Source organism: Rhinopithecus roxellana, chromosome 7, assembly GCF_007565055.1.
Source record: "Rhinopithecus roxellana isolate Shanxi Qingling chromosome 7, ASM756505v1, whole genome shotgun sequence".
NCBI lineage: Eukaryota > Metazoa > Chordata > Mammalia > Primates > Cercopithecidae > Rhinopithecus > Rhinopithecus roxellana.
This window is the reverse complement of record NC_044555.1, coordinates 28,214,691-28,242,521: the sequence shown is the minus strand read 5'-3', so window position 1 is coordinate 28,242,521 and position 27,831 is coordinate 28,214,691. Positions and strand designations below refer to the sequence as shown.

The following is a 27,831-nucleotide window of genomic DNA, read 5'->3' as shown; positions in this document are numbered from 1 at the left end:
TCAGGAGTTTGAGACCAGCCTGCCCAACATGGCAAAACCAGGTCTCTACTAAAAATACAAAAAAAAAAAAATTAGCTGGGTGTGTTGGTGGATGCCTTAATCCCAGCTACTTGGGAGGCTGAGGCAGGAGAATTGCTTGAACCCAGGAGGCAGAGGCTGCAGTGAGCCAAGATCGTGCCACTGTCCCTAAATAAATAGTCATACTCGACTCCACAGTGAACATATCTTAAATTTATAATTGTTTGTTTGCCACCTCTATACCTTTTCCACAAAATGTTTGGTAAAGAATATGCTAAGTGTGGTGGCTCATATCTATAATCTGAGTGCTTTGGGAGACAAAGGTGGGAGGATCAGTTGAGGCTAGGAGTTCACCAGCCTGGGCAGCATAGCAAGACCCTGTCTCTATTAATAAAATAATATAGAGCATGATTCCTCTCATTTCTACTATGGGTTTATTTGTGTATTTATTTATTTGACAAGGTCTGGCTATAACACCCAGGCTGGAGTGCAGTGGCACGATCTCAGTTCACTGCAACCTCTGCCTCCCGGGCTCAAGCCATCCTCCTACTTCAACCTCCCGAGCAGCTGGGACTACAGGCATGCACTACCACACTCAGATAACTTTTGTGTTTTTTGTAGAGACAGAGTTTTGCCATGTTGCTCAGGCTGGTCTCAAACTTGTGAGCTCAAGTGATCTGCCCACCTCAGCCTCCCAAAAGTGCTAGGATTACAGGTGTGAGCTACCTACCACACCTGGCTACCATGGTTTTATAAGCTCACTAAATTCTTAGTTTTTCTCAGCATAAATACTCTGATAAACAGTGCCATTTAAATTCTTTCTGAAGGCTTTCCCACATAACTACACTCAGTTTTGCCCGTTTTGAATTATATGACGTATAGTTCTTCACTCCTGGGTGAAGAATTCTGGGTGAAAAAACTGATCACATTTATTGACACCTCTGGAATTATACTTTTGTACCTTTTATTAAGTTAAATGAACATTAACATATGAAGAATTTCCAATATTCTAGACATTTATAAGATTACTCCCCATGATTATTTGACAAATAATGAGACTAGTAATAGTCAAATGACAAATAACTACTAGTATAATTATCCCACTCTCAAGTATAATCATAGGTTTTTATCTCCTGTGTGACTTCTCTGATGTTTAATGAGAGCTGACTTCCCACTGAATGCTTTCCCACAGTCTCTGCATTCATAAGGTTTCTCTCCTGTATGAGTTCTGTGATGCACGATGAGAGTTGATTTCACACTGAAGGCCTTCCCACATTCACTACATTTGTAAGGTTTTTCTCCTGTATGAATTCTCTGATGTTTAATGAGAGTTGACTTCCTACTGAAGGCTTTTTTACAGTCAGTGCATTCATAGGGTCTCTCTCCTGTATGAATTCTCTGATGTTTAATCAGTGGTGACTTCTCACTAAAGGCTTTCCCACATTCGTTGCATTTATAGGGTTTCTCTCCTGTATGCATTCTCTGATGTACAATAAGGGTTGACTTCTCCCCAAAGGCTTTCCCACATCTTCTGCATTCATAAGGTTTCTCTCCTGTATGAGTTCTATGATGGACAGAGAGGTGTGACTTTCCACTAAAAGTCTTCCCACATATATTACATTCATAGGGTTTCTCTCCTGTATGAAGTCTCTGATGAAGAGAGAGGTGTGACTTTCCTCTGAAGCTTTTCCCACATTTACTACACTCATAAATGTTCTCTTTTGTATGAGTTCTCCAATGTTTAGTGGGACTGGGCTTCTTATCAGAGGCTTTCCCATGTTCACTGCACTCAGGTTTCTTACTTGTGTGAATCCTTTGGTATATAAGGTCGGACTTAGTACATCTAATACCTTTATAAAATGCTTGTCTGATGTGTGTTTTTTCATGTCTAATAAGATGATATGAACTCTTAAAGGCTTTTGGACATTTGCCACATACAAATGGTTTCTCTCCTGTATGAGTTCGTTGATGTTTAATCAGAGTTGACTTTTGGATAAAGGTTTTTCCACATTCACTGCATTCATAGGGCTTCTCCCCTGTGTGAGTTCTCTGGTGTGCTATGAGGGTTGACTTCTGGCTGAAGGCTTTTGCACATTCACAGCATTCATAAGGTTTCTCTCCGGTGTGAGTTCTTTGATGTACAACTAAGTTTGCTTTCTGGATAAACACTTTTCCACATTCAGTACATTTGTAGAGTTTCTCCCCAGTTTGACTTCTCTGATTTTTATTAAGGGCTCGCTTTTGGTGGAGGGCTTTCCCTCGTTGATTAGGGTCAAAAAATTTATCTGCAGGTTGAGCTTTATGAAGATTAGAATGGAGGCATACTTTCCAATATGCCTTACATCCATCATCTTTCTTTCTTATACAGCTTCTATTTTGACTAAGAAAGTTTAAATTATGTTTTGAACACCTTTCCCATGAGTAATATTTAGGGAGTCTTTGTTTTACAGAAACAAAGTCTGTGTTGAGATAAACGATTTTTCTACATATTTTACATTCTTGACCACTTTCATCCTTCAGTGTTTCCTTGACTGTGAATGCAGCTTGCCACAGAAGTTTGTCTTGGCTTTCCTTGTAGTGATCTGTCTGCTCGTCAACTTGCCAGACTTCTAGAAGAAAATGCAATGAATCATCAAACTTGTCTTCCCACTATAATTTATTAAATAACTTTAATCCCTAAATGCCCAAGCAGTGAACTCCTATCAACATGACTTGAGCTGATGTGGATGGAGGACTCTCCCCATGTCCCAGGCTCAAAATCAAGAAAAGAAACATATTAGGTATCAAAATGAAGTGGGAATTTAAAGTGAGACGGTAAACAGAACAGCTTGAGGATTTGAAGGGGACCATAGGGCACAAATGTTCAGGAATTCAGTAAAGTCAGAGTGTAATTTTGGCTTAAAGCTTATATATATATATATATATATATATACACACACACACACACACACACACACACACACACACACACACACATAATTGTATGTGTATATGTGTGTATGTGTGTGTGTATGAAAGGTTGCCACTGCTATGAACCTACACATAACAAGACCAACTTTTGAAATGTTTCAGTTTATAGGCTCTGTACTATGCTTGTAATCATTTGGATTGAGTTACAGAATTAGGCTTTTGATGTCTTATATATAACATCCTTCTTGCCAATTTCTCTGGCTAGTGGGGAATCTTTCTAGTTCCTGTTTAACAAGCATGGGAGCCCTTGTAGTTATATATACACACACTCATGTCTTTATAGCTGAGGACATCACAGAACTTCTAGGGAAAACCAACTCTCACTGAGGAGTTCACAGTAAAAAATTTAAAACCTTAGAAGAAACTGATCCATCATTAGAAAGAATTGACTGATATATTTAAATATACTCCCATTCCTAGAACTGTAGATAATAGAACAATCTGCGCTTTAAAAGAAGTGTATTTCAAATGTACAAAGATAAGGTAAGAACCAGACTATGAAGGAAATAGCAGGAAATTTTGAAAAAAGACAGATGAGTATTTTTAAGGTAGGCATTATTTTAAAAAACTCTAAATAGGTTGAACAGTAGACCAGCCACAGATAAGACAGATTTAATAAATTAGATGACAGATCTTGGGAAATCACTTAGTCTCTAATAGGCTTGCCCTGACATAAACATCACACGTGTTGATTCATCTTTGATACTGGAGTTAGAGTGTGCTCTGTATTCATGACAGGCAGACAGCATAAGGAAGCCTGCACATGGATGCCTCCAGATTCTGCCTGTACCTTTTTCCTTTATAATCTAGTTGTTTATCATTACTACATCACTGTAATAAATCTTACCCATGATTACAACTATATGCTGAGTCCCATGAGTTTCTCTAGAGAATATCTGAGTATGGGAGCAGTCTTGGGGACCCCTGACCTAGGCAGTGGCAGTATTTGAAGAGACAATGACTGATTCTTTTCTAAAATGGAAGAAAGGCATGTATCCTACCACTGAATGTCCAAAGTCCTTGAGTGTGGTAAATATACAAGTCTGCATTTAGACAAAGTTCAGTGCAGCCACAAGGCTTTCAAGTCAGAAAGAAAATATTGTAAGCTACCATGAATAAACAAAAATGTCCCCTATAAAGAAATAATTATATCAGCATCAGACTTCTTCAAAAAAGAAGCCAGAAGATTAAAGAATAATATCTTCACTGTCCAGAGACAAACTTTCATCTTAGAACTCTATACCCAGATAAATCACCCTAAAGAAAGATGACAAGGACATTTTTGGACAAGAAAAGACAAAGAATTTGCCATACACAAAACCTGGCTAAGAATAATGCCTGATACTTCAGTTATGCAGAAGGATAATGACTAAAGAGGAAAAAGAGGGTAAAGAAAATCCAGCAAAGGCAAGAAAAGAGAAGTGATGAAAAGCAGGCTATGTAGAAAATATACTAAAAGAAGAAATACAAACATAGTAATTTCACAATAAATATATATTAACTCTATTAGTTAAATGCCAGTCATATCAAATTGCATTTTTAAAAAATCAGCTCCATGCTTTCAAAAGACAATTAGGGCAAAATGAGAGAGAAATGTTGAAAATACAATTATGGGAAAAACTACACCTGGCACTTAGTAACCAAAATAAAATTGGCAAGACAATGCTTATATGACCTTGATGCCAAAAGCAAAGAAGGATAAAATACGAGAATATTATAAAGCAATTTTCACTTACATAGATGTGAAACTCTTAAATATACATGGCAAATTGATTCCACTTATGATGGATAAGAGGTAATACATTTAGTATTATTGAAAATATATAGCCTGGGCAACATAGCAAAACCCGTCTCCACAAAAAAAAAAAAAAAAAAAATACAAAAAGTTAGCTGGGCGTGGTGGCGCACACCTATAGTTCCAGCTACTTAGGGGACTGAGGCAAGAGGATTGCTTGAGCCCAGGAGGTCAAGGTTGCAGTGAGCCATGTACACAACACTGCACTCTAGCCTGGGTGACAAAGTAAGACCCTGTCTCAAAAAAAAAATACACACATGTGCACATGTGCACACATACACATACATACACACAGACACACACACACACGCCTTACTACCTATTCCACTTGTAGTCATACCATAGAGAAATTATGGCAAATTTTAACATGTACAAGAATGACAACGAAATATTAGAAACCACCAAACATTCACCAATAAAGGTATGGAAAATGAACTATGACACTCATGTTGGAATGCTAGCAGAGCAGTTAAAATAAATGATCTAAATCTAAAGTATCAGCATAAAGCTCAAAAGGTAATACTGAACACAGAAAGCAAGTTGCAGAAAGATACCTATAATTTTTTTTTTTTTTGAAATGGAGTCTTGCTGTGTCGCCCAGGCTGGAGTACAGTAGCGCTATCTTGGCTCACTGCAACCTCTGCCTTCTGGGTTCAAGCAATTCTCCTGCCTCAACCTCCTGAGTAGCTGGGATTACAGGCACCCACTACCACACCTGGCTAATTTTTGTATTTTTAGTAGAGACGGGGTTTCACCATGTTGGCCAGGCTGGTCTCAAACACCTGACCTCAGGTGATCCACCCGACTTGGCAGATCCCAAAGTGCTGGCATTACAGGTGTGAGCCACCGCGCCTGGCCAAGATCCCTATAATTTGAGTGTACCAATCTGGTAATGTTACAAAAAGAATTCTCTATTGATTACAGGTACATTATACGTAGCAAAAGTATAAAAACATAGATTAGAAGGATACTCACAAAATTCATGATACTGTTTACCTGGGGAGAGATAGAAGGAATAGGCCTCAGGAGGGGAAAAATGGGACTTCAACTTTATTTGTAAACTTGTTTCTTTTTTCTTTTTATTTTTAAAATTTTATTTATTTATTTATTTTGAGATGGAGTCTCCCTCTGTCGCCTAGGCTGGAGTGCAGTGGCAGAATCTTGGCTCACTGCAACCTCCGCCTCCTGAGTTCAAGCGAGTCTCCTACCTCAGCCTCCTGCGTAGCTGGGATTACAGGCGCACACCACCACGCCTGGCTAATTTTTGTATTTTTAGTAGAGACGGGGTTTCACTGTTTTGGTCAGGCTTGTCTCGAACTCCTGACCTCGTGATCTGCCTGCCTTTGGTCCCGCAAAGTGCTGGTATTACAGACGTGAGCCACCGTGCCTGGCCTGTTTCTTTTATTTTTTAAAAAACGACAAAATGTTAACATTTGCCAATTCTGGGAAGGAAGTACAAGGGTGTCTGTTATAATTACGATTTCTTGTACTTTTTTTCAGTTTTAAAAGAAAGGCTTTTAGGCTAGACTTCTGAAATGACAGAGTGAGAGGAAGGACCTCAGTAAATCCTCTGCCCCACAAAAGTAATAATACTGGCAAAATCAAAAATTATCAAAACCAATCATTTCACGACTTTAGAAATTAACCAAAGGCAAGCAATCAATTAAAAATCATTTATTCGAGAAAAAACAGGCCTGACGTGGTGGCTCACGCCTATAATCCCAGCACTTTGGGAGGCCGAGGCGGGTGTATCACCTGAGGTCAGGAGTTCAGGACCAGCCTGGCCAACATGGTGAAACCCTCTCTACTAAAAATACAAAAATTAGCCAGGCATGATGGCAGGTACCTGTAATCCCAGCTACTCAGGAGGCTGAGGCAGGAAAATGGCTTGAATCTGGGACGCAGAGGTTGCAGTGATCCGAGATCGTGCCATTGCACTGTAACCTGGGCTAGAAGAGCAAAACTCTGTCACACACACACACACACACAGAGAGAAAAAAAAAAAAAAAAACTAGTAAACCTCACTAAGAACAGCCAGGTCATGGTTCACTTGGTACTACTACTACTCTTCCTACTCCCCCACTGGCTCCCCAGCTCCATGAAAACTGGTAGCCTCACAGCTACCCAAGGGGATGATCTGTTTTGGAGCTCTACCAAAAGCCCTATCCCCAGACTGCTTTTGCTATTTGATCTAACTTAAAGTTCAGCTCCAAGAAAATAAAGGACACTCTATGGTAACTCAAATCCACACAAAGAAATAAAGAGCACCAGTAAAGGTAACCTGTAGGAAAGTGTTAACACAGCAGAACTGATCTTTAGAAGGGCCTGCTCACAGGGCTGGCTCCTGGCTAGAGTCTGGGAACTTGGCTTGTGGAATATTCCCTATGTTGATATGATGGCTTTGCCTACCTAGGGCGCTGAACACCTGTTTTTCTTCTGGGAGTCTGGATGCCCGAACACGAGAGGCCAATGATTTTCTTGTATGATGTGCCTGTTTTTAGTGGGTCAAACTGGACTTGCCCACAGACAAAGTGAAAGGGGCTTAATATAAAAGGCCTAGCTTGCCACTTGGATGTGCAATGCAGCTGTCTGGCCCTGTAGCATCTTGGCTTTGCATGGGGGGAAAAAAAAAAAAAACTATCCCTGTGGGGATTTACTTCCTACCAGACACCCAGAAATACTGGTGGCAGTGATCCAGTGTGGGGATATGCCAGAACACTTGAGATAAAGGAGGTGAAATCTTATAAGCTGAAACAGAGAAAAAAATGATATCAAGTATCAATAATCAAAATAGCTTTACACTGAAAATTAGATGGCAATGGAGCAATGCCTTCAAAAGTCTAAGGGAAAGATATTTCCATCCTAGAACTCTACTCCAAGCCAAACTCCATCAGGAATCAAACATTTGTAGACTTCCAAAAATCTCAAAACTTTATCTCCCATGGGCCTACCTACATCCTTTCTTAGGAAAGTACTTGAAGAATATGCTCCAACCAAATGAGGAAGAGGGCATGGCATAAAGAAAACATGGAACCCAACAATGCAGAAGGTGAAGAGAATCCCCAGAATGACACTGAAGAGCAATGTCAAGATGGTAGCTACACAAGAAGGAATGAGGGTAATCCGCCCAGATGAGAGCAGGTCAGAAGGCTCCAGAAAAACTCAGGGATATGACACTGAGGAAACCCTTGATATCTCCAGAAGCGCTCAGAGTCACTCTAGACAACTGATGATAAGTATATGGAGAGAGAAACAAATGAAAGAAGAAAACAATTAAGCCAGGAGAAGTGGTTCACTCCTGTAATCCCAGCACTTTGGGAGGCTGAGGCAAGAGGATGACTTGAGTCCAGGAGTTCCAGACCAGCCTGGACTCTCAATCCAATGAGACCCCATCTCTATAAAAAATTTAAAAAATTAGCTGAGTGTGGTGGTGCACAGCTGTAGTCCCAGCTACTTGGGAGCCTGCGGTGGGAGGATCGCTTGAGCCCAGGAGTTTGTAGTTACAGGCTGCAGTGAGCCAAGACCATACCATAGCACTCCAGCCTGGGCGACACAGCAAGACTCTGTCTCAAAAAAAAAACAAAAAACAAAAAACAAAATTATTAACCAAAGGAACACAGTTATGCAGGGAAGGTAAATTAATCATAGATTACTATGTGGCTTGGCTGTGTATAGTATTTATATATACAGTCAGCCCTCTGTATCCATGGGTTTTACATCTGTGGATTTGACCAACTAAGGATCAAAACCCACAAATACGGAGGCCCGATTATACCATGCCATTTTGTATCAGGGACTTGAGTATCAGTGGATTCTGGTATCCATGAAGGTTCTGGAACAAATCCCCTGAAGATACAGAGGGCTAACTGTATAGTCATATTGTAAACAACAGTACTGATGGAAAACAAATTTATGGTATAATCACATTGGGACTATGGGGAAACACGAAGTCTATGTACGTACACATGCCTTTGGGTGGGTGACAGGAGCAGCATGGTGAGTTCAATCTTAACCTTCCACAGTGAAACATTTCAAATAAGTTTTGTAAAATATATGTAAGTTATAAAGAATAGTAATATCAAAAATAATATCTGTGTATCTACCAACCATTAAAACGAATTATAGTTATCTTTGAAGTTCTTCATATGCCCATTTCCTTTTCTTTCTTTTCAGATAGTCAATATCCTGAATTTTATGTTTATCATGCCCTTCACTTTCTTTTTAGTTTCACCACATTTAGTTTACTCTTTAAACCTCAGGCAGGCATGACCTACTTTAATAAAACTGAGACTTTTTTTAAAATCAAGGTTGGTAAATTGGACATCTCAGATGAAACATAATGGTCTAGAAAAATGACCAGAACTGACAGAAAATTCAAGAAGCTTGAATAAATCAATAACTGTTTTTTAAATTATAAAAACTGATTCCATAATCAAGTCTTGCCATATCCAGATGGTTTTGAAAATGATTGGTATCAAACTCTCAGGAAACTAAATTTCAGTCACAATTTCAAAAATTACAAGAAGGAAAAGTACTCAGTTTATTTTATGCAGCTAGTATAACCTTGGATACCAGAATAAGAGAAGAACAGTACAAAAAAAGAAAATCTAAGATCTATTTTACTTCTAAACATTAATGCAAAATTCATAGGTTAAACACTAGTAAAATGAATTCTAAATTAATTTTTAAAAATGCTTCACAATTAAGTACAGCTTAGCACAGGAACACAAGAACACTTCAATATCAGAAATTCATGTAATCTACCACAATAATAGATTAAAGGAGGAAAACCTGTCTTCTCAACATATGCAGAAAATAAGCATTTAAGAAAATACAACACTCATTAATGATTTTTAAAAAAATCTTATTAGGCCGGGTGTGGTGGCTCATGCCTGTAATCCTAGCATTTTGGGCGGCCGAGGTGGGTGGATCACCTGAGGCCAGGAGTTCGAGACCAGCCTAGCCAGCACGGTGAAACCCTGTCTCTACTAAAAATACAAAAAATTAGCCGGGCGTGGTGGTGGATGCCTATAATCCCAGATACTTGGGAGGCTGAGGCAGGAGAATTGCTTGAACCCGGGAGGCGGAGGTTGCAGTGAGCCAAGATCACGCCATTGCACTCCAGCCTGGGTGACAGAGCGAGACTCTGTCTCAAAACAAAAACAAAACAAAAGTCTTATTAACAAAACAGGACTAATAAAAGGGGCTCTTGATGAAAGATACCTTTCAAAATACCACAGCATATTTAATAGTGAAAACTATAAAGTTACATCATTTCTGTGCCTCAGTTTTTTTCATATATAAAACAGGGATAACAACCAGCCTACTTTACAGGGTCATTGGGAGGATTCAACTATTTAATATGTGCAAAGCATACAGAACAATGCATTTGTGGCACATGGCAAGCATTCAAATGCTGCCTATCATTTTATTACAATCATTGTCTTCATGATTATTTCCACTAAAATCAGAAACAAAGAATGCAATATCATTTTATCTATTAAACATTGTACTACAGGTCCTAATTCACTGAGAGAAGAAAAAGAAATAAAATGTATAATCGGAAAAGACAATTGCCTTTATAAAGATAATTATTCACATAGAAGACCCAAGAGAATAAAAGAATGATTAGTATTGATAAAAGCCTTCAGAAAGACTTCTGTACACATGATTTTATGAATATCACTAGCATTCTCATATACTAATATTAACCAATTAGAAGATGTGATAGGAAACAAGATCCCAATCAAAACTGCAACAATAATTCAGAGGTATCTAGGAAAAAATTCAACAAAAAATGCATAAGATCTTCCTGACAAAAAATTTGAAACATTAGTAAATGACATAAAAGGAAAATTGAATAAGAGTGCACTGAAAGGAAAATTCAACAGTATAAAGATGCCAATTCCCAACCCACTCCCAACTCATTTCTAAACACGTGCAATTGCAATTGGAATCCCAGAGTTTACCTTGGAACTCAACAAACAAATCCTAAAATTCCTATGGGAGACCAAAGGATCAAAGGAGATAAGGGGACTAAAGCCTGTTAGCTCTTAACAATATCAATTGGTAAGAATGGTACAACAGGCTGGGCGCAATGGCTCATGCCTATAATCCCAGCACTCTGGGAGGCCATGGCAGGTGGATCACCTGAGGTCGGAGTTCAAGACCAGCCTGGCCAAGATGGCGAAACCGTTCTGTCTCTACTAAAAATACAAAAATTTGCTGGGCATGGTGGCATGGGACTGTAATCCCAGCTATTCGGAAAGCTGAGACAGGAGAATTGGTTGAACCCAAGAGGTGGAGGCTGCAGTGAGCCAAGATCACACCATTGCACTCCAGCCTGGGCAACAAGAGTGAAACTCCATTTCAAAAAAAAAAAAAAAAAAAAGTGCTCGCAGCAGAGCAACTGGGTTTTGGCCAGGTGCCACAGTGGCTCACACCTGTAATCCCAACACTTTGGGAGGCTGACGCAGGTGAATCACCTGAGGTCAGGTGTTCGAGACTAGCCTGGCCAACATGGTGAAACCCCATCTCTACTAAAAATACACAAAATTAGCCAGCCGTGGTGGCACATGCCTGTAATCCCAGCTACGCAGGAGGCTGAGGCAGGAGAATCGCCTGAACCTGGGAGGTGGAGGTTGCGGTGAGCCGAGATCAAGCCATTGCACTCCAGCCTGGGCAACAAGAGCAAAGCTCCATCTCTAAATAAATAAATAAATAAATAAATTCCAGGCAGATTTTAAGAAAATAAATAGCAAATATTTAAATTTTTAGAAAATTATATAAAAATATTTTTATGTGCTCAGCCAAAAAAAAAAAAAAAATTACTTAAAATTACACAAAAAGGGCTGGGCATGGTGGCTCACGCCTGTAATCCCAGCACTTTGGGAGGCTGAGGCGGGAGGATCACCTGAGGTCAGGAGTTTGAGATCAGCCTGGCCAACATGGTGAAACCCCATCTCTACCAAAAATACAAAAAAATGTAGTTGCGCATGGTGGCACACACCTGTAGTCCCAGCTACTCAGGAGGCTGAGGCAGGAGAATCGCTTGAACCCAGGAGGCAGAGGTTGCAGTGAGTTGAGATGGCACCACTGCACTCCAGCCTGGGTGACAGAGTGAGCCTCCATCTCACAAAAAAAAACAAATTACACAAAAAGCAAACTAAAAATTGATACATTTGATTCTTTTACAATTAAAACTTCTACTCAAAAAGACACCATAAACACCCTAGACTAAGGAAAGATATTGACTACACACAAAATTGAAAGAATATACAAAGAATTCATATAAAGCAGTAAGAAGAGACAAACAACTCAACAAAAACATGAATAAAGAATATGAACAGGCAGCCGGGCGCAGTGGCTCATGTCTATAATCCCAGCACTTTGGGAGGCCAAGGTGGGCAGATCATGGGGTCAAGAGATCGAGACCATTCTGGCCAACATGGTGAAACTCTGTCTCTACTAAAAATACAAAAATTAGCTGGGCGTGGTGGCGCACACCTGTAGTCTCAGCTATTCAGGAGGCTGAGGCAGGAGAATCGCTTGAACCTGGGAGGCGGAGGTTGCAGTGAGCCGACATCACACCACTGCACTCCAGCCTGGCAACAGAGCGAGACTCAGTCTCAAAAAAAAAAAAAAAAAAAAAAAAAGAATATGAACAGGCAAGCCACAGAAGAGGAAATCTAACTAGTCAATAACATATGAAATGATAAATACTTTCAATAGTGATCAGGGAAGTGAAAATTACAATAACATACCAATTTACCCTTGCCATATTACCAAAATTTAAAATCTATAATTCTGTGTGTGTGTGTGTGTGTGTGTGCACGAGTCTAAATTACACACTATCTGTAACATTAATTTTGCCACATAAGGTTATAAAGCTTTGCATTTTAACATTAATGATTTCTATTCAAAAGCTGAATTCCATACATTTCTTTTTTTTTTTTTTTTTTTTTTTTTTTTTTTGAGACGGAGTCTCGCTCTGTCGCCCGGGCTGGAGTGCAGTGGCCGGATCTCAGCTCACTGCAAGCTCCGCCTCCCGGGTTTACGCCATTCTCCTGCCTCAGCCTCCCGAGTAGCTGGGACTACAGGCGCCCGCCACCTCACCCGGCTAGTTTTTTGTATTTTTTAGTAGAGACGGGGTTTCACCATGTTAGCCAGGATGGTCTCGATCTTCTGACCTCGTGATCCGCCCGTCTCGGCCTCCCAAAGCGCTGGGATTACAGGCTTGAGCCACCGCGCCCGGCCAGAATTCCATACATTTCACGAAGCTGTATCTGCCCACCCGGCTGCAATCCATGCTTTTAGGGGATTAATTTGACATAATGTTAAAACCCACTCTTTTTATTTCAAAGACTGGTAATAAAAGACTAGCAAGTATTTTCCCAGTCCACAGGCCTTTACAGGACTCAAAAGGAATAGGTCAAAGCCACTTAATGTACTTCAGCTCTAACATACCCCTTAAAAGCATAAGAGTGTTGGCCGGGTATGGTGGCTCACGCCTGTCATCCCAGCACTTTGGGAAGTGGAGGCAGGCAGATCACTTGAGTTCAGGAGTTCAAGAGCAGCCTGGGCAACATGGCGAAACCCTGTGTCTACCAAACAAACAAACAAACTTAGCCAGGTGTCGTGGCATGTGCCTGTAACCTCAGCTACTTTGGGGGCTGAGGCAGAAGGATCAATTGAGCCCAGGAGGTTGAGGCTGCAATGAGCCAAGATGGCACCATTACTCTCCAGCCTAGGCAACAGAGAGACCTTCTCTCAAAAAATTTTTAAAAAGAAGAAAAACAAAGTATAAGAGTGTTAAGGTTGAAGACGCTAAGGAAGAAAATTTCTTTAGAGATAGCCATTTGAAAGCTGCGACATTTTCTCTCTCCAATAGGTGAGTAAGGAGTGTGTTCACCCCACCCCAATCTGATGAGAAGGATTTCAAAGAGATGACCTGTTTGACATATATCCACTAGATTTTAGGGGACACAGAGAACTTGGCACCTGACTTTCACATAGAAAAACTTTGCAAATGACAGGCTGAGGCAGTCTGTGGTAGTAGAGAAGAGGTTGCATGGGGGTGAACTGTGGGTCTTAACCCCACAATCACACACACTCCACAAGCCAGATGTGGACCCTCTGGACATGAACGGGGCTGGGTTACTTTGGAAAGAGGGCTTTTTGCTAGCATCAAGGTGACCTCGGCAAAAGGAAACTGAAGGTACACCATGGGGCCCAGGGATATATTAAACAACTGGTTGGGAAAGTAGCCCTTCCTGCATCAAGGAAATTGCAGTCAGGGGGCTCCAGCTAGGACATCTCCAAGGAAACCATAAAGTTCCAAGAACAGGAAGAATGAGTATTTGGAATCTGCAACATAGAGAGGGCATCAATATTAGATTACAACTTTGTCAGTTAGGTCAAACCTTTTTTTGCCCATTGTATCTCCTTCCTTCCTTCCTCACCCACTGCATTTAAGGGGCCAGAGATGGCCTAGGTGTTGAGTGGGGGAGAAAGACAAGGGAGAAGAACTAGCTGGAAAAGTAAAGAAAGAAAACACTGAGCATGCTCTTTTTGCCACTAAAATCTTTCAGCCTGAAGCAGGTATTTGCTGGGAGAGAACTTTTCCTTTAAATGAACTTCATTGTTTTCAATACTATATGTGATTAGACTTACTTTGAAACTAAAATAAGACTACTACTGATCCTCGGAAATTGAAAGGATGATAAGGGAATATTAAGAACAACTTTATACTAATAAATTTGATGGACAAAACTGACAAACTCCTTGAAAGACACAAATTATTGGCTAGGCGCGATGGCTCATGTGTATAATCCCAGCACTCTGGGAGGCCTAAGCGGACGGATCACATGAGGTCACGAGTTCAACACCAGCCTGGCCAACATGGCAAAACCCCATCTCTACTAAAAATACAAAAATTAGCCAGGCATGGTGGTGTACACCTATAATCCCAGCTACTCGGGAGGCTGAGACACGAGAATCACTTGAACCCAGGAGGCAGAGATTGCAGTAAGCCGAGTTGGTGTGCCACTGCACTCTAGCCTGGGAGACAGAGCAAGACTCTGTCTTTAAAAAAAAAAAAAAAAAAAAAAAAAAAAGGAAAGGAAAAAAGACACAAATTATGAAAGCTCATTCAAGAAGAAATAGATAATCTGAATAACCCAGTATCTATCAAACTTTTAAGGAAGAAAGAATACAATTCTACATAAACTCTTCCAAAGAATTGGAAAGAGGAGGGAATACTTCCCAACTTGTTCTGTGATCTTATTATTTTGATTGTGGTGATGTGATCCTGGGTGTATATATGTCAACACTTACCAAAACTGTTTGCTTTATTTTTTATTTTTTGGAGACAGGGTCTTGCTCTATCACCCAGGCTGGAGTACAGTAGAACAATCATAGCTCACTGTAAACTCAAACTCCTAGGCTCAAGTGATCCTCCCACCTTAGCTTCCTGAGTAGCTAGGACTACAGGCATGTGCCACCATGCTCAGCTAATGTTTTTTATTTTTGGTAGAGATGGGGTCTTGCTATGTTGCTCAGGCTGGTCTTGAACTTCTGGTCTCAAGCAATCTCCCCACCTCCCCAAGTGCTGGAATTACAGGTGTGAGCCACTGTGCCCATCCCTGTTTACTTTAAGTATGTATAATTTCTTGTATGCCAAATTAAACCACAGTAAAGGGTTTAAAATAGCTAAATCAGTACTTAGATAGTTATGGCATTCACAATGCTTATATTAGAAAAGAAAGGTCTCAAATGATGACCTTATGAAACTAGAAAAAGAGCAAATTAAATTCAAACTAGCAGAAAGACAGAAATAAAAAAGATAAAAGCAAGAATGAATGAAATCGAGGTTTCCATTTCTAGCCACAATGGAGTAAGTCTACTACAGCCTCTCCTACTGATTATTGCAACAAAAATCTCTGGACAAAATACATAAAGTAACTACCTGAGGACTCTGACAAGTCAACAAAAGCAGGAAGACTACGGAGGTGACTCAAAAAGTAGAGAAACAACTCATACATCAGTGGGTTCCCCTTTTATCCCTCATCTTCTTTCTCAAGACTCTGATCCAAGTACAGGTCCCAGTGACTTATGAATATACACAAGTCCTGAGTTCATCCAGGGACTCTTCACTCAAGAGAAAGCAAAGCTACATACCAAGCCTTGAGAACTGAACTAAGATTTAAGCCACAGCTCAAGTCTGAGACTAACACCTGAGTGACAAATGTAAGCAGGGCAGTGAAGGCTTTGAACACTGCACAAAGACCGAACCCACCACTCGAGTCTCTAACCCCTAAATGGCACATGCACACGACAGATTGAAAGGCTTTGAAAACTGAACTGGTTGGAACTGATACCCATAGAAGGTGAGACAGACCTAGTGGTTTATTACCTGATAAAGATGAAAAGCAATAATGGGCTGGTCGCGGTGGCTCTCGCCTGTAATTCCATCACTTTGGGAGGCCAAGGCGGGTGGATCACTTGAGGTCAGGAGTTCGGGACCAACCTGGCCAACATGGCAAAACCCCCATCTCTACTAAACACACAAAAAATTAGCCAGAGATGGTGGCAGTCGCCTGTAATCTCAGCTACTCGGGAGGCTGAGGCAGGAGAATTGCTTGAACCTGGGAGGCAGAGGTTGCAGATTGCAGTGAGCTGAGATTGTGCCACTGCACTCCAGCCTGGGCGACAGAGTGAAACTCCGTCTCAAAAAATAAATAAATAAATAAAAAAGCAATAACGACACAGTCACCACTATCCAGGATAGAATCCAAAATTATTCAGCATAACAACCAATCACAAAAAAAAAAAAAAAAAAAAAAAAAAAAAAAAAAAAAAAAAAAAAAAAAAAAAAATGTGACCAGTTCTCCAGGGAAAAAGACAATTAACAGATGCCAATCCTGAAATAACCCAGGTGCTGGAAATATCAAAGACATTTAAGTAGTTACGACATTTAAGCTCTATGAGGTAATGGCAAACACCTGAAATGAATGGCTAAACAGACGTTCTCAACAGAGAAACAGAAACTGTAAAAATAAAAAAATTGTAAAAATGATTGGGAAAAAGAAACAGGGCCTCTAGGGACCTGCAGGGCAATATCAAAAGGTCCAATGTACATGTCATTAGAGTCCTCAAGAAGGAGAAAAAGAAACTAGTGTAGAAAAAAGCATTGCAAAAATAATAACCAAAAACTTCCCATATTTGGAAAAAGACATATATTTACAGACTCAAGAAGCACAGTACACCAGAATCAATATACACTCAAAAGAAACACCGGAAACATTATAATCAAAAGCCTGGAAAGCCAACTTAAAACATTTCTAATGCAGCCAGAGGAAAAAAAGGTACACTGTCTATGACGAAACAATGATTCAAAGGACTGCAAAATTCTCATCAGAAACAGTGGAGGTCAGAAAACAATGGAACATCTTAAAAATACTAAAGGAGGCCGGGCGCGGTGGCTCAAGCCTGTAATCCCAGCACTTTGGGAGGCCGAGACAGGCGGATCACGAGGTCAGGAGATCGAGACCATCCTGGCTAACACGGTGAAACCCCGTCTCCACTAAAAAATACAAAAAACTAGCCGGGCGAGGTGGCGGGCGCCTGTAGTCCCAGCTACTCGGGAGGCTGAGGCAGGAGAATGGTGGGAACCCGGGAGGCAGAGCTTGCAGTTAGCTGAGATCAGGCCACTGCACTCCAGCCTGGGCGACAGAGCAAGACTCCGTCTCAAAAAAAAAAAAAAAAAAAATACTAAAGGAAAAGAAATGTCAATCCATAATTCTACATCCAGCAAAAACACCCTTCAAGAATGAAGACAAGTGCTCACTGTCTAACATTGGAACATATACTAAAATTGGAACAATACAGAGAAGATTAGCATGGCTCCTGTGTAAGGATGACATGCAAATTTGTGAAGGGTTTCATTTTTTTTATAACACAAAGGATAAATGCTTGAGGGGATGGATACCCCATTCACTCTGATATGATTATTACACATCATATGCCTGTATCAAAATATCTGATGTATCCCATAAACATATATACCTACTATTTACCCATAAAAATAAAAATTAAAAAAAAGAAGATGAAATTTTAAAATTATCAGGTGAAGGAAAACTAAGAGATTTTTGTCAGCAGCAGACTTCTAAGAGAAATGCTGTAGGTTCTTCTTCAGGTGAAGGGAGATGATATCAGAGGGAAACATGGAACTTTAGGTATAAACGAGGAGCAACAGAAATGGCAAAATATCTGGGTAAATGTAATGGATAATTTTTCTCCTTTGAATTCTTTAAGATATATATGATAGTTGAAAGCAAAAAAATATAACACTGTCTGGGGGATTTAAAATGTTATGTAGATGTAGTATGTTCAAAAACTGTAACATAAAAGAAAGAAATTAAAGACATCTACACTGTTGTAAAGCTTCTACATATTACTTGAACTATTAAACTATAAGTAGAATGTGAAAGGTTCTATGTGACTATCTTAGTGTCTACAGCAGCCACTGATTTTAAAAAATAACAATCAGGCATGACATCACACACCTGTAGTCCAAGCTACTTGGGAGAGTGAGGCAAGAGGATTGCTTGTGCCCAGGAGCTCAAGACCAGCATGGGCAACATAGTGAGACCCCTATCTTAAAAAATAAATAGGGCCAGACACGGTGGTTCACACCTGTAATCCCAGCACTTTGGGAGGCCAAGGCAGATGGATCACCTGAGGTCAGGAGTTCAAGATCAGCCTGACTAATATGGTGAAACCACGTCTATACTAAAAATACAAAACTTAGCTGGGCATAGTGCTGTGCGCCTGTAGTCCCAGCTACTCAGGAGGCTGAGACAGGAGAAACGCTTGAACCCAGGAGGCAGAGGTTGCAGTGAGCCGAGATCGCACCACTGCACTTCAGCCTGGGCAACAGAGCAGGACACCATCTCAAATAAATACATAGATAGATTAGATAGACAGACAGACAGACAGACAGATAGGCCGGGTGTGGTGGCTCACTGGAATCCCAGCACTTTGGGAGGCTGAGGTGGGCAGATCACTTGAGGTCAGGAGTTCGAGACCAGCCTGGCTAACATGGTGAAACCCCATCTCGACTAAAAATACAAAAATTAGCTGGGTATGGCAGTGTGCACCTATAGTCCCAGCTACTTGGGAGGCTGGTGCAGGAGAATCGCTTGAACCAGGATGGTGGAGCTTGCAGTGAGCCAAGATCACGCCACTGCACTCCAGCCTGGGTGACAGAGCGACTCATTCTCAAAAGAAAATAAATAAATAAATAAAAATTTAATTTAAAAACGAGACAGTGACAAAAAGAGGAACGTTTAAAATATAATATTTATATTATAATTGCACTCCTGGAAATTCATCCCAGAGAAATAAAAACTTATTATAAAAACCTACACAGAAATGTTTGTAGCAAATTTATTTGTAATAGCCCAACACTGGATACAACCTAGATGTCCTTCAACAGCGGAATGGTTAAACAAACATGCATACCATGGAATGCTACTCAGCAATAAAAAGAATCAAGCTTGATACATACAACAACCTGAATGAATCTCTGGAGTATTATGCTGAGTGAGAAAGAACTAATCCCTTATGGTTATATACAGTATGATTCCATTATATAGCATTTTTCAAATGACAAAATCATAGAAACAGATAACAGATTATTAGTTACCAGGCTATAAGACGAGATGGGTTGGGAGAAAATTGGTATGATTATAAAAGAGTGACAGCCAGGCGTGGTGTCTCACGCCTGTAATCCCAGCACTTTGGGAGGCCGAGGCGGGCGGATCACTTGAGATGTAGAGTTCGAGACCAGCCTGGACAACATGGTGAAATCCCGTCCTCTACTAAAATACAAAAATTAGCCAGGCATGGTGGCGGGCGCCTGTAATCCCAGCTACTCGAGAGGCTGAGACAGGAGAATCGCTTGAACCCAGGAGGCAAAGGTTGCAGTGAAACCAGATCACGCCATTGCACTCCAGCCTGGGCCACAGAGTGAGACTCCATCTCAAAAATAAATAAATAAATAAATAAATAAATAAATAAATAATAAAAAGAGTGACATGAGGGATCCTTGCAGTGATAGAAATGCTCCATATTTGATCTGTATAGATGTCAATATCCTGGTTGGGATACTGTACTACAGTTTTGCAAGATGTTACCTACCAATGGGGGGAACTGGATAAAGGGTACATTACAATCTCTTGGTATTATTTCTTACAAGTGCATGAGAATATATAATAATCTCAAAACAAAAAGTTTAACTAAGAAAGTATTTGGGGGGAGGGGGAGGGATAGCATTAGGAGATATACCTAATGTAAATGATGAGTTAACGGGTGCAGCACACCAACATGGCATATATAACAAACCTGCACATTGTGCACATGTACCCTAGAACTTAAAGTATAATAAAAAAAAGTAAAAAAAAAAAAAAAAAAAAAAAGAAAATATTCAAACGTTCCAAAGAAGAGAGGAATGAGAGAGTAGAATAACAACAATCAGAAAAAGGGGGACAAAGAAGAAAGAAATAATAAAATGGTAGACCTACCTCCAACAATGTCAGTAATTACAAAAACACGCCAATTAAAAGGCAGATTGTCAGTTGAGATTAAAAACACAAGATTCAACTATATCATGTCTACAAGAAACTCAATTTAAATATAAAGAATCTCTGTTCAACAAGAGACACAAGAAAGACAGTGAAAAGACAATCAAGACTGGGCACAGTGGCTCATGACTCTAATCCCAACACTTTGGGAGGCCGAGGTGGGTGGATTGCCTGAGCTCAGGAGTTTGAGACCAGCCTGGGCAACATGGTGAAATCCCATCTCTACTAAAATACAAAAAATTAGCTGGGCATGGTGGTGCACGCCTATCAACCCAGTACTTTGGGAGGCCAAGAGGGGGGTGGATCACCTCAGGTCAGGAGTTCAAGACCAGCCTGGCTGACATGGCAAAATCCCATCTCTACTAAAAATACAAAAATTAGCCAGGTATGGTGGCACATACCTGCAATCCCAGCTACTCGGGAGGCTGAGGCAGGAGAACGGCTTCAACCCAGGAGGCAGAGGTTGCAGTGAGCTGAGATCTCCCCACTGCACTCTACCCTGGGTGACAGAGCAAGACTCTGTCTCAAAAAAAATAAAAAATAAAAAATAAAAAGAAGAAAGAAAATAGTGCTATGAATAAGTAGGAGGAAGACATACACCATAAGAAAAAAAAAGAGTTGAAGACTTACGCAGGCGCTGTGTAAGATTTACACAAGTCACTCAAGTTCTCTATAAAATATGAAATGAGGATCAATTACACTACTAATCAAGGAAACAAAAGTTTCAATCACAATAAGATACTAATACACACCTACCAGAATGGGAACAAATAATAGTCTGACAAGCAGAAGTGGCACAGAGGGAGCATCTACAAATGCTTTACAAACCAACAACATCACAAACAACATTTGGCCTTATCTATAAATTATTCACACCTCCAGAACCCAGACACTACAACCTAGGTATATACATTAGTAAAGCTCTCACAGCAAATGTTCCTAGCAGACATGTAAAATAATGGCAGTATTATCATTAGCTATACTAGCCTTAAAACGGAACCCAAACTCCATCAAGAGAGTAAATACTGGCTGAGTACAGTGGCTGACACCTGTAATCCCACACTTTAGGAGGCCATGACAGGAGGATTTCTTGAGGCCAAGAGTTCAAAACCAGCCTGGGTGATATAATGAGACTCCATCTCTACATGAAAAATAAGAATAGCTGAGCACAGTGGCACATGCCTATAGTACTGTCTACTCAGGAGGCTGAGGCAGGAGGCTTGCTTAAGCCCAGGAGTTCAAGCCTGCAATGAGCTACGATCACACCACTGCACTCCAGCCTAGGTAGCAGAGTGAGACCCTGTTTCTAAAAAATAAATAATTTAAAAGACAGAAGAGTAGGTACTTTTAATTGTGTGATACCCAAACTAGAACACTATCCTGCAATGAAAATAAACATCATAGCTGAATCTCACAACTATAATAGTGAATAAAAGAAACAAGTCACAAAATAATTCATACAGATGATTCTGTTTTCATAAAGCTCAAAGAAGAAAAAGTTCAAACTAAACAATATATTGCCTGTGGATATAAATATAGACAGCAGAAGCTCTAACAAAAATCTTAAAATCTACCCCCGAATTTGGGATACAGGTTACATCCAGGAGAGAGGTAGAAGGATGCAATCTGGAAGGGGTAGAGTCGTAGTTCTCAACCTGAATGGTGATTATCCAGGTGTTAGCTATATACTTCTTCTGAAAAGTACGCATATGTTCTAAATGCTCTTCTGTATGCAAGATACAGTAATCAATAAGGATTTCTTTCTATCTCAAAGAAACAGAAAATGAAAAACACAAAAATAAACACAATCAAAAGTTGGTTCTGTGAAAAGATTAATACAATGGATAAATCTTAAGTCAGACTGATCAAGAAAAAACATACATTATCAATATCAGGAGAACAACATTACAGATCCTACAAATATTAAAAAATAATAAGGAAATCTTATAAAAAAACTTTATTTTATTTTATTTATTTATTTATTTAGAGACAAAGTCTCACTCTGTTGCCCAAGCTAGAGTGCAGTGGCACGATCTTGGCTCACTGCAACCTCCGCCTCCTGGTTTCAAGCGATTCTCCTGCCTCAGCCTCCCGAGTAGCCAGGACTACAGGCACATGCCACCATGCCCGGCTAATTTTTGTATTTTTAGTAGAGATAGGGTTTCACTATGTTGGCCAGGCTGGTCTTGAACTCCTGACCTCGAGATCCGCCCGCCTCGGCCTCCCAAAGTGCTGGGATTACAGGCGTGAGCCACCCCGCCTGGCCAAAAAAAACTTTATATCAAAAACTTGATAGTTTAGATGAGACAAATTCCTTCAAGGCCACAAACCACTAAAGCTTGCTCAAGAAGAAAACAGTTATCTGAATATACCTATAATTATAAAAAAAAAAAACGAATTTGTAGCCGGGCGTGGTAGCTCACGCCTCTAATCCCAGCACTTTGAGAGGCAGAGGCTGATAGATCACCTGACGTCAGCAGTCTGAGACCACCCTGGCCAACATGGTGAAACCCTGTCTCTACTAAAAACACAAAAATTAGCTGGGCATGGTGGTGTTTGCCTGTAATTCCACTTACTCAGGAGGCTGAAGCAGGAAAATTGCTTAAACCCAGGAGGCGGAGGTTGTGGTGAGCCAAGATCGCGCCATTGTACTCCAGCTTGAGCAACAAGAGCGAAACTCTGTCTCAAAAAAAATTTGTAGTTCAAAACTTCCCCTCAAAGAAAATGCTAGGCCCAGATGTCTTCACTGATGAACTCTACAAAACATTTAAGAAATAATGCTAGTCCTATATAAATTTCAGAAAACAGAAGAGGAGGAAACACTTCCCAACTCATTTTATGAGGCCAGCATAACCCTGATGTCAAAACCAGACACAGTCAAAGTGAAGAAAACTACAAACAATTATGACACATAAACACAGATGCAAAATAATAAAATATGAGCAAAATCAAATAGGAGCATATCCAAGAAATGATCATTATCAAGTGGGGTTTACACAGGTAATGGAAAGGCTGGTTCAATATCTGCAAATTGGCTAGGCATGGTGGCTCACACCTGTAATCCCAGCACTTTGTGAGCCTGAGGCAGGTGGATCACCTGAGGTCAGGGGAGTTTGAGACCAGCTTGACCAACATGGAGAAACCCCGTCTCTACTAAAAAAAATGCGCGCGCACACACACACACACATACAAATTAGCCGGGCATGGTGGCAGGTGCCTATAATCCCAGCTACTCAGGATGCTGAGGTGGGAGAAACACTTGAACTTGGGAGGCGGAGCTTGCAGTGGGCTGAGATCGTGCCACTGCACTCCAGCCTGGGCAACAGAGCGAGATTCCGTCTCAAAAAAAAAAAAAGAAAAGAAAAGAAAAAGAAAAATCTGCAAATTAACTAGGCATGGTAGCTCACACCTGTAATCCCAGAACTTTGGGAGGCTGAGATGGAGGATCACTTGAGGCCAGAAGTTCAAGACCAGCCTGGGCAACACAACAAGACCTCATCTTTACAAAAAATTTAAAAAATAGCTGGGCATGGTGGTACATGCCTGTAGTCCCAGCTACTCTGGAGGCTAAGGCAGGAGGATCACTTGAGCACAGGAGTTTGAGGCCACAATGAGCTATGACCACACCACTGCACTCCAGCCTGGGGAACAGAATGAAACTCCATCTCTAAGTATAATAATAATTATTTAATTAATTTAAAAATAAAGGAGAAGAAGCATGATTATATTGATTGATACAGAAAAAGCATTCACGACATTCAGCATCAATTCATGATAAAATCTCAAAAAACTAAGATTAAAAGGAATAATCCTCAACCATTGTCAGGCCACCAATGGAAAACTCTACAAATAAAAAATTATACTTAATGATGAGAAAGTGAGTACTTTTGCCCTAAAATCAGGAATAAAGCAAAGAAGTCATTCTCACTATACCTATTCAACACAATACTCAAGATCCTAGCCAGTAAAAAATGTCAAAAAGAGGCCAGGCATGGTGGCTCATGCCTATAATCCCAGCACTTTAGGAGACCGAGGCAGGTGGATCACCTGAGATCGGGAGTTCGAGACCAGCCTGATGAACATGGAGAAACCCTGTCTCTACTAAAAATACAAAAAAAAAAAAAAAAAAAACATTAGCTGGGCATCATGGTGCATACCTGTAATCCCAGCTACTTGGGAGGCTGAGGCAGAAGAATCACTTGACCTCAGGAGATGGAGGTTGCAGTGAGCCAAGGTCATGCCACTGCACTCCAGCCTGGGCAACAAGAGTGAAACTCCTCAAAAAAAAAAAAAAAAAAAATAAGGCAAAAAGAGAAGTAAAAGACATCCAGATTGGAAAGGAAGAAATAAAACTGTCTTTTTTACAACTACATGATTGTTTACATAGGAAATGCCAAGCTATCTACAAAAGAGTTACAAATATTAATATGTACACTTCGAAAGGTCCCAGGATATAAGATCAATATACAAAAATCAATGGCATTTCTATAAGATAGTACTGGCCAATGGGAAACTGAAATTAAAACACCATTTATGGTATCTCATAAGAACACGAAATACAGATATGAATTAAACAAAATGTGAAAGACATCCATTCAAAACTACAAAACATTGAGATAAAATTTAAGAAGATCTAAATAGAGATACATGCTATTCATTAATTGGAAGACTCAATATTGTCAGTATATCAATGATCCACAGATTCAGTATAATCCCATACAAAAATCCCTGCGGGCTTTTGTGTACAAATTCACAAGCTGATTCTAAGATTTATATAAAAATACCAAGGACCTAGAATGGGCAAAACATTAGGAAAGGAAGAGCAAAGTTGGAAAATTCATACTTCCTGATTTGAACACTTAACATTAGGCTACAGTAATTAAACAGTGTATTACTGATGCATAGACAAACGCATCTCTGTTCAACTATTTGGGTTTTCTTGAGACAGGGTCTTGCTGTACCCCAGGCTGGAGTGGCAGTGGCGTGATCACGGCTCACTGCAGCCTCGTCCTCTGGTGCTCAAGCAATCCTCCCACCTCAACCTCCCAAGTAGTGGGGACTACAAGTGCATGCCATCATGCTTGGCAAATTTTTAAAATATTTTGTAGAGACAGGGGCTCACTATGTTGCCTAGGCTAGTCTCAAGCTCCTAGGTTCAACTGATCCTCCCACCTCAGCCTCCCAAAGTGCTGGGATTACAAGTGTGAGTCACTGTGCCTGGCTACTCAAAGGTTATCAGCAACGATGGCAAAGTAAGTCAACAACAACAACAACAACAACAAAAACAGTATTTTCAAAAATGCTGCTGGAAAAATTGGATATACTATGCAAAAAAACCCCTAACCCTCACCTCATGTCAGATTTACAAACTTAACTCATTCTCTGTCATAGGTCTAAATTTAAGAGCTAAAATTATAAATCTTCTGAAAGAAGACATAGGAGAAAATCTCCATTGCTCTGAGTCAGAGATTTGTTAGATAGGATACAAAAAAGGAACCATAAAATAACTCGATAAACTGGGCCTTATCAAAATTAAAAACGTCTACTCTACACAGCACAATTGAGAAAAAAAGAAGCCATAACCTGGGAGTACATACTTAAAGGACCTGCAACAAGAATCTGTAAAGAACCAGCCGGACGCAGTGGCTCACGCCTGTAATCCCAGCACTCCGGGAGGCTGAGGAGGGTGGATCACCTGAGGTCAGGAGTTTGAGACCAGCCTGGCCAACATGGCGAAACTTCGTCTCTACTAAAAATACAAAAATTAGCCAGGCATGGTGGCGTGTGCCTGTAACCCCAGCTACTCGGGAGGCTGAGGCAGGAGACTTGCTTGAACCCAGGAGGCGAGGTTGCAGTGAGCCAAGATTGCACCACTGCACTCCAGTCTGGGAAACAGAGGGAGACTCCATCTCAAAAAAATATATATATATATACATATATATATATGTGTGTGTGTGTGTGTGTGTGTGTGTGTATATATATATATATATATAATGTTACAATTTAATAGCAAAGAAAAATGGCAAAAGATTACAACAAATACTTCCATAAAGAAGATATAAAGATGGCAAATAAGGGCTCAACAATATTCATCATTAGAGAAATGCAAAATTAAATCACAATGAGATCCTCCTACACACCTACTAGAAAAAAAGGACTGACACTAACAATACCAAGTGCTTGCAAGGATGAGAAACACGTGGAGCTCGCGTACATTGCTAGTGGAAAAAAAAAAGTGCTATAGCCACGTTGGAAAACAGTTTAGCAGTGTTTGATGAAGTATTCCGCCCTGGGAATAATGTTCTCTCAAGTTTATTTTTGAATAAATAAAGAGATAATATAAAAAACAAGAGTTGAGTGGGAGGAAGGTACTGAAAAGAGGAGGACTCTGAAAACAGGTGGTATCAAGTCAGATTTGTAAGAGTCTGAGAAGGAATACGAAGAGAAAATAGAAAACAGTGTGAGGTTTACAGTGTTTACCACAAAATAAGCGCAGGCAAGAACATGGTGGGTACCAGGCTGGGTAGAGTAAAGGTCACTAGAAAAGTTTTGTTGCCTATACCAACTCCAAAAAATAATGTATGATAATTTCCTTGAGTCTAAAAAATAAAAGACTCCAACTTTCAGCCTGAAAGACCCCACAGTATGCCCAGTAAAGAGGAAATGCTGACATTTGCATCTACTCTGGTAAAAATATATAAGCACAAGAAGGGAGAAAAAGTTCTAAAAGCTTCCGGAAAGGACAGGGTGAGAGGAATGAGAAGAGGCTTGGCACTTCTCACTAACAAGCCAGGAGGCTGGAAGGTACAAATGGGATCTCAGAACAAGAGTGGCCACAATCCATGTGAACGCCAAGCAAAGAACGCAGAGACTGTAACCGGCGGCCAGGCAGAGGCCTCATTTGGACATGACAACAGTTCCGCTCATCAGAGCCTAGGCATGTCCACAAGTCCGGGGCTCTCAGAAGAGCTCCTGAGTGCATCCCAGAGGCCAAGCTGTCACCAACCAACCCGGTCTCCTTTCCCCGGCCTGACTCACCTGGCCTGTCCTCACCTGCACAGGTCCGTACCGGGGTCCCTCCATCTGCCATCCAGGACTCTTCTCCTGGTCCCAACCTGAAGATCACATCTGGCTTTGCAACTAGATACCCTGTTCAGGGGACATGACAAAGGACTTCGTTATTAATGCTGAGAAACTCCAGAACCTAGGCCCACCCCTGTAGGCTGAAGGTGGCATGGCCTCGGTGACGGCCCCATGCACACAGCTATCTGCCCCTCAGTAGAGAACATTCACATAGCAAGCAAGGGCACCAATATGCTCTCCAGAGTCCAACGGGGACTACGAATACTACACAGTGGGCTGTAACCCAAACTCACTGAGGGTGGTAACCCACACTCATTGTTC

The 27,831-nt window shown here is 40.6% G+C and overlaps 1 protein-coding gene and 1 non-coding gene across 17 annotated transcripts in view; one reads left to right on the top strand and one right to left on the bottom strand.

Moving 5' to 3' along the window:
- Positions 1–80: 80 nt before the first annotated feature.
- Positions 81–27,831, bottom strand: part of ZNF674 (zinc finger protein 674) — a 36,124-nt gene continuing 8,373 nt past the window's right edge. For 7 of the 16 annotated variants that reach the window (XM_030934651.1, XM_030934655.1, XM_030934658.1 and 4 more), the window contains 2 exons: positions 27,466–27,576; positions 658–2,627 (listed from right to left, as the gene is read on the bottom strand). In XM_030934651.1, coding sequence (XP_030790511.1) covers positions 1,135–2,627; positions 27,466–27,576 — 1,604 coding nt within the window. In that variant the 3' untranslated portion in view covers positions 658–1,134. Of the gene's footprint in view, positions 2,628–8,312; positions 8,347–27,465; positions 27,577–27,831 lie in introns of all 16 variants that reach the window. The other 9 variants (XM_030934653.1, XM_030934659.1, XM_030934666.1 and 6 more) reach the window with 5 other exon arrangements.
- On the top strand, positions 17,632–17,734 carry LOC115898819. Its single transcript, XR_004058484.1, has one exon. It is a non-coding gene; the product is annotated as a U6 spliceosomal RNA (small nuclear RNA).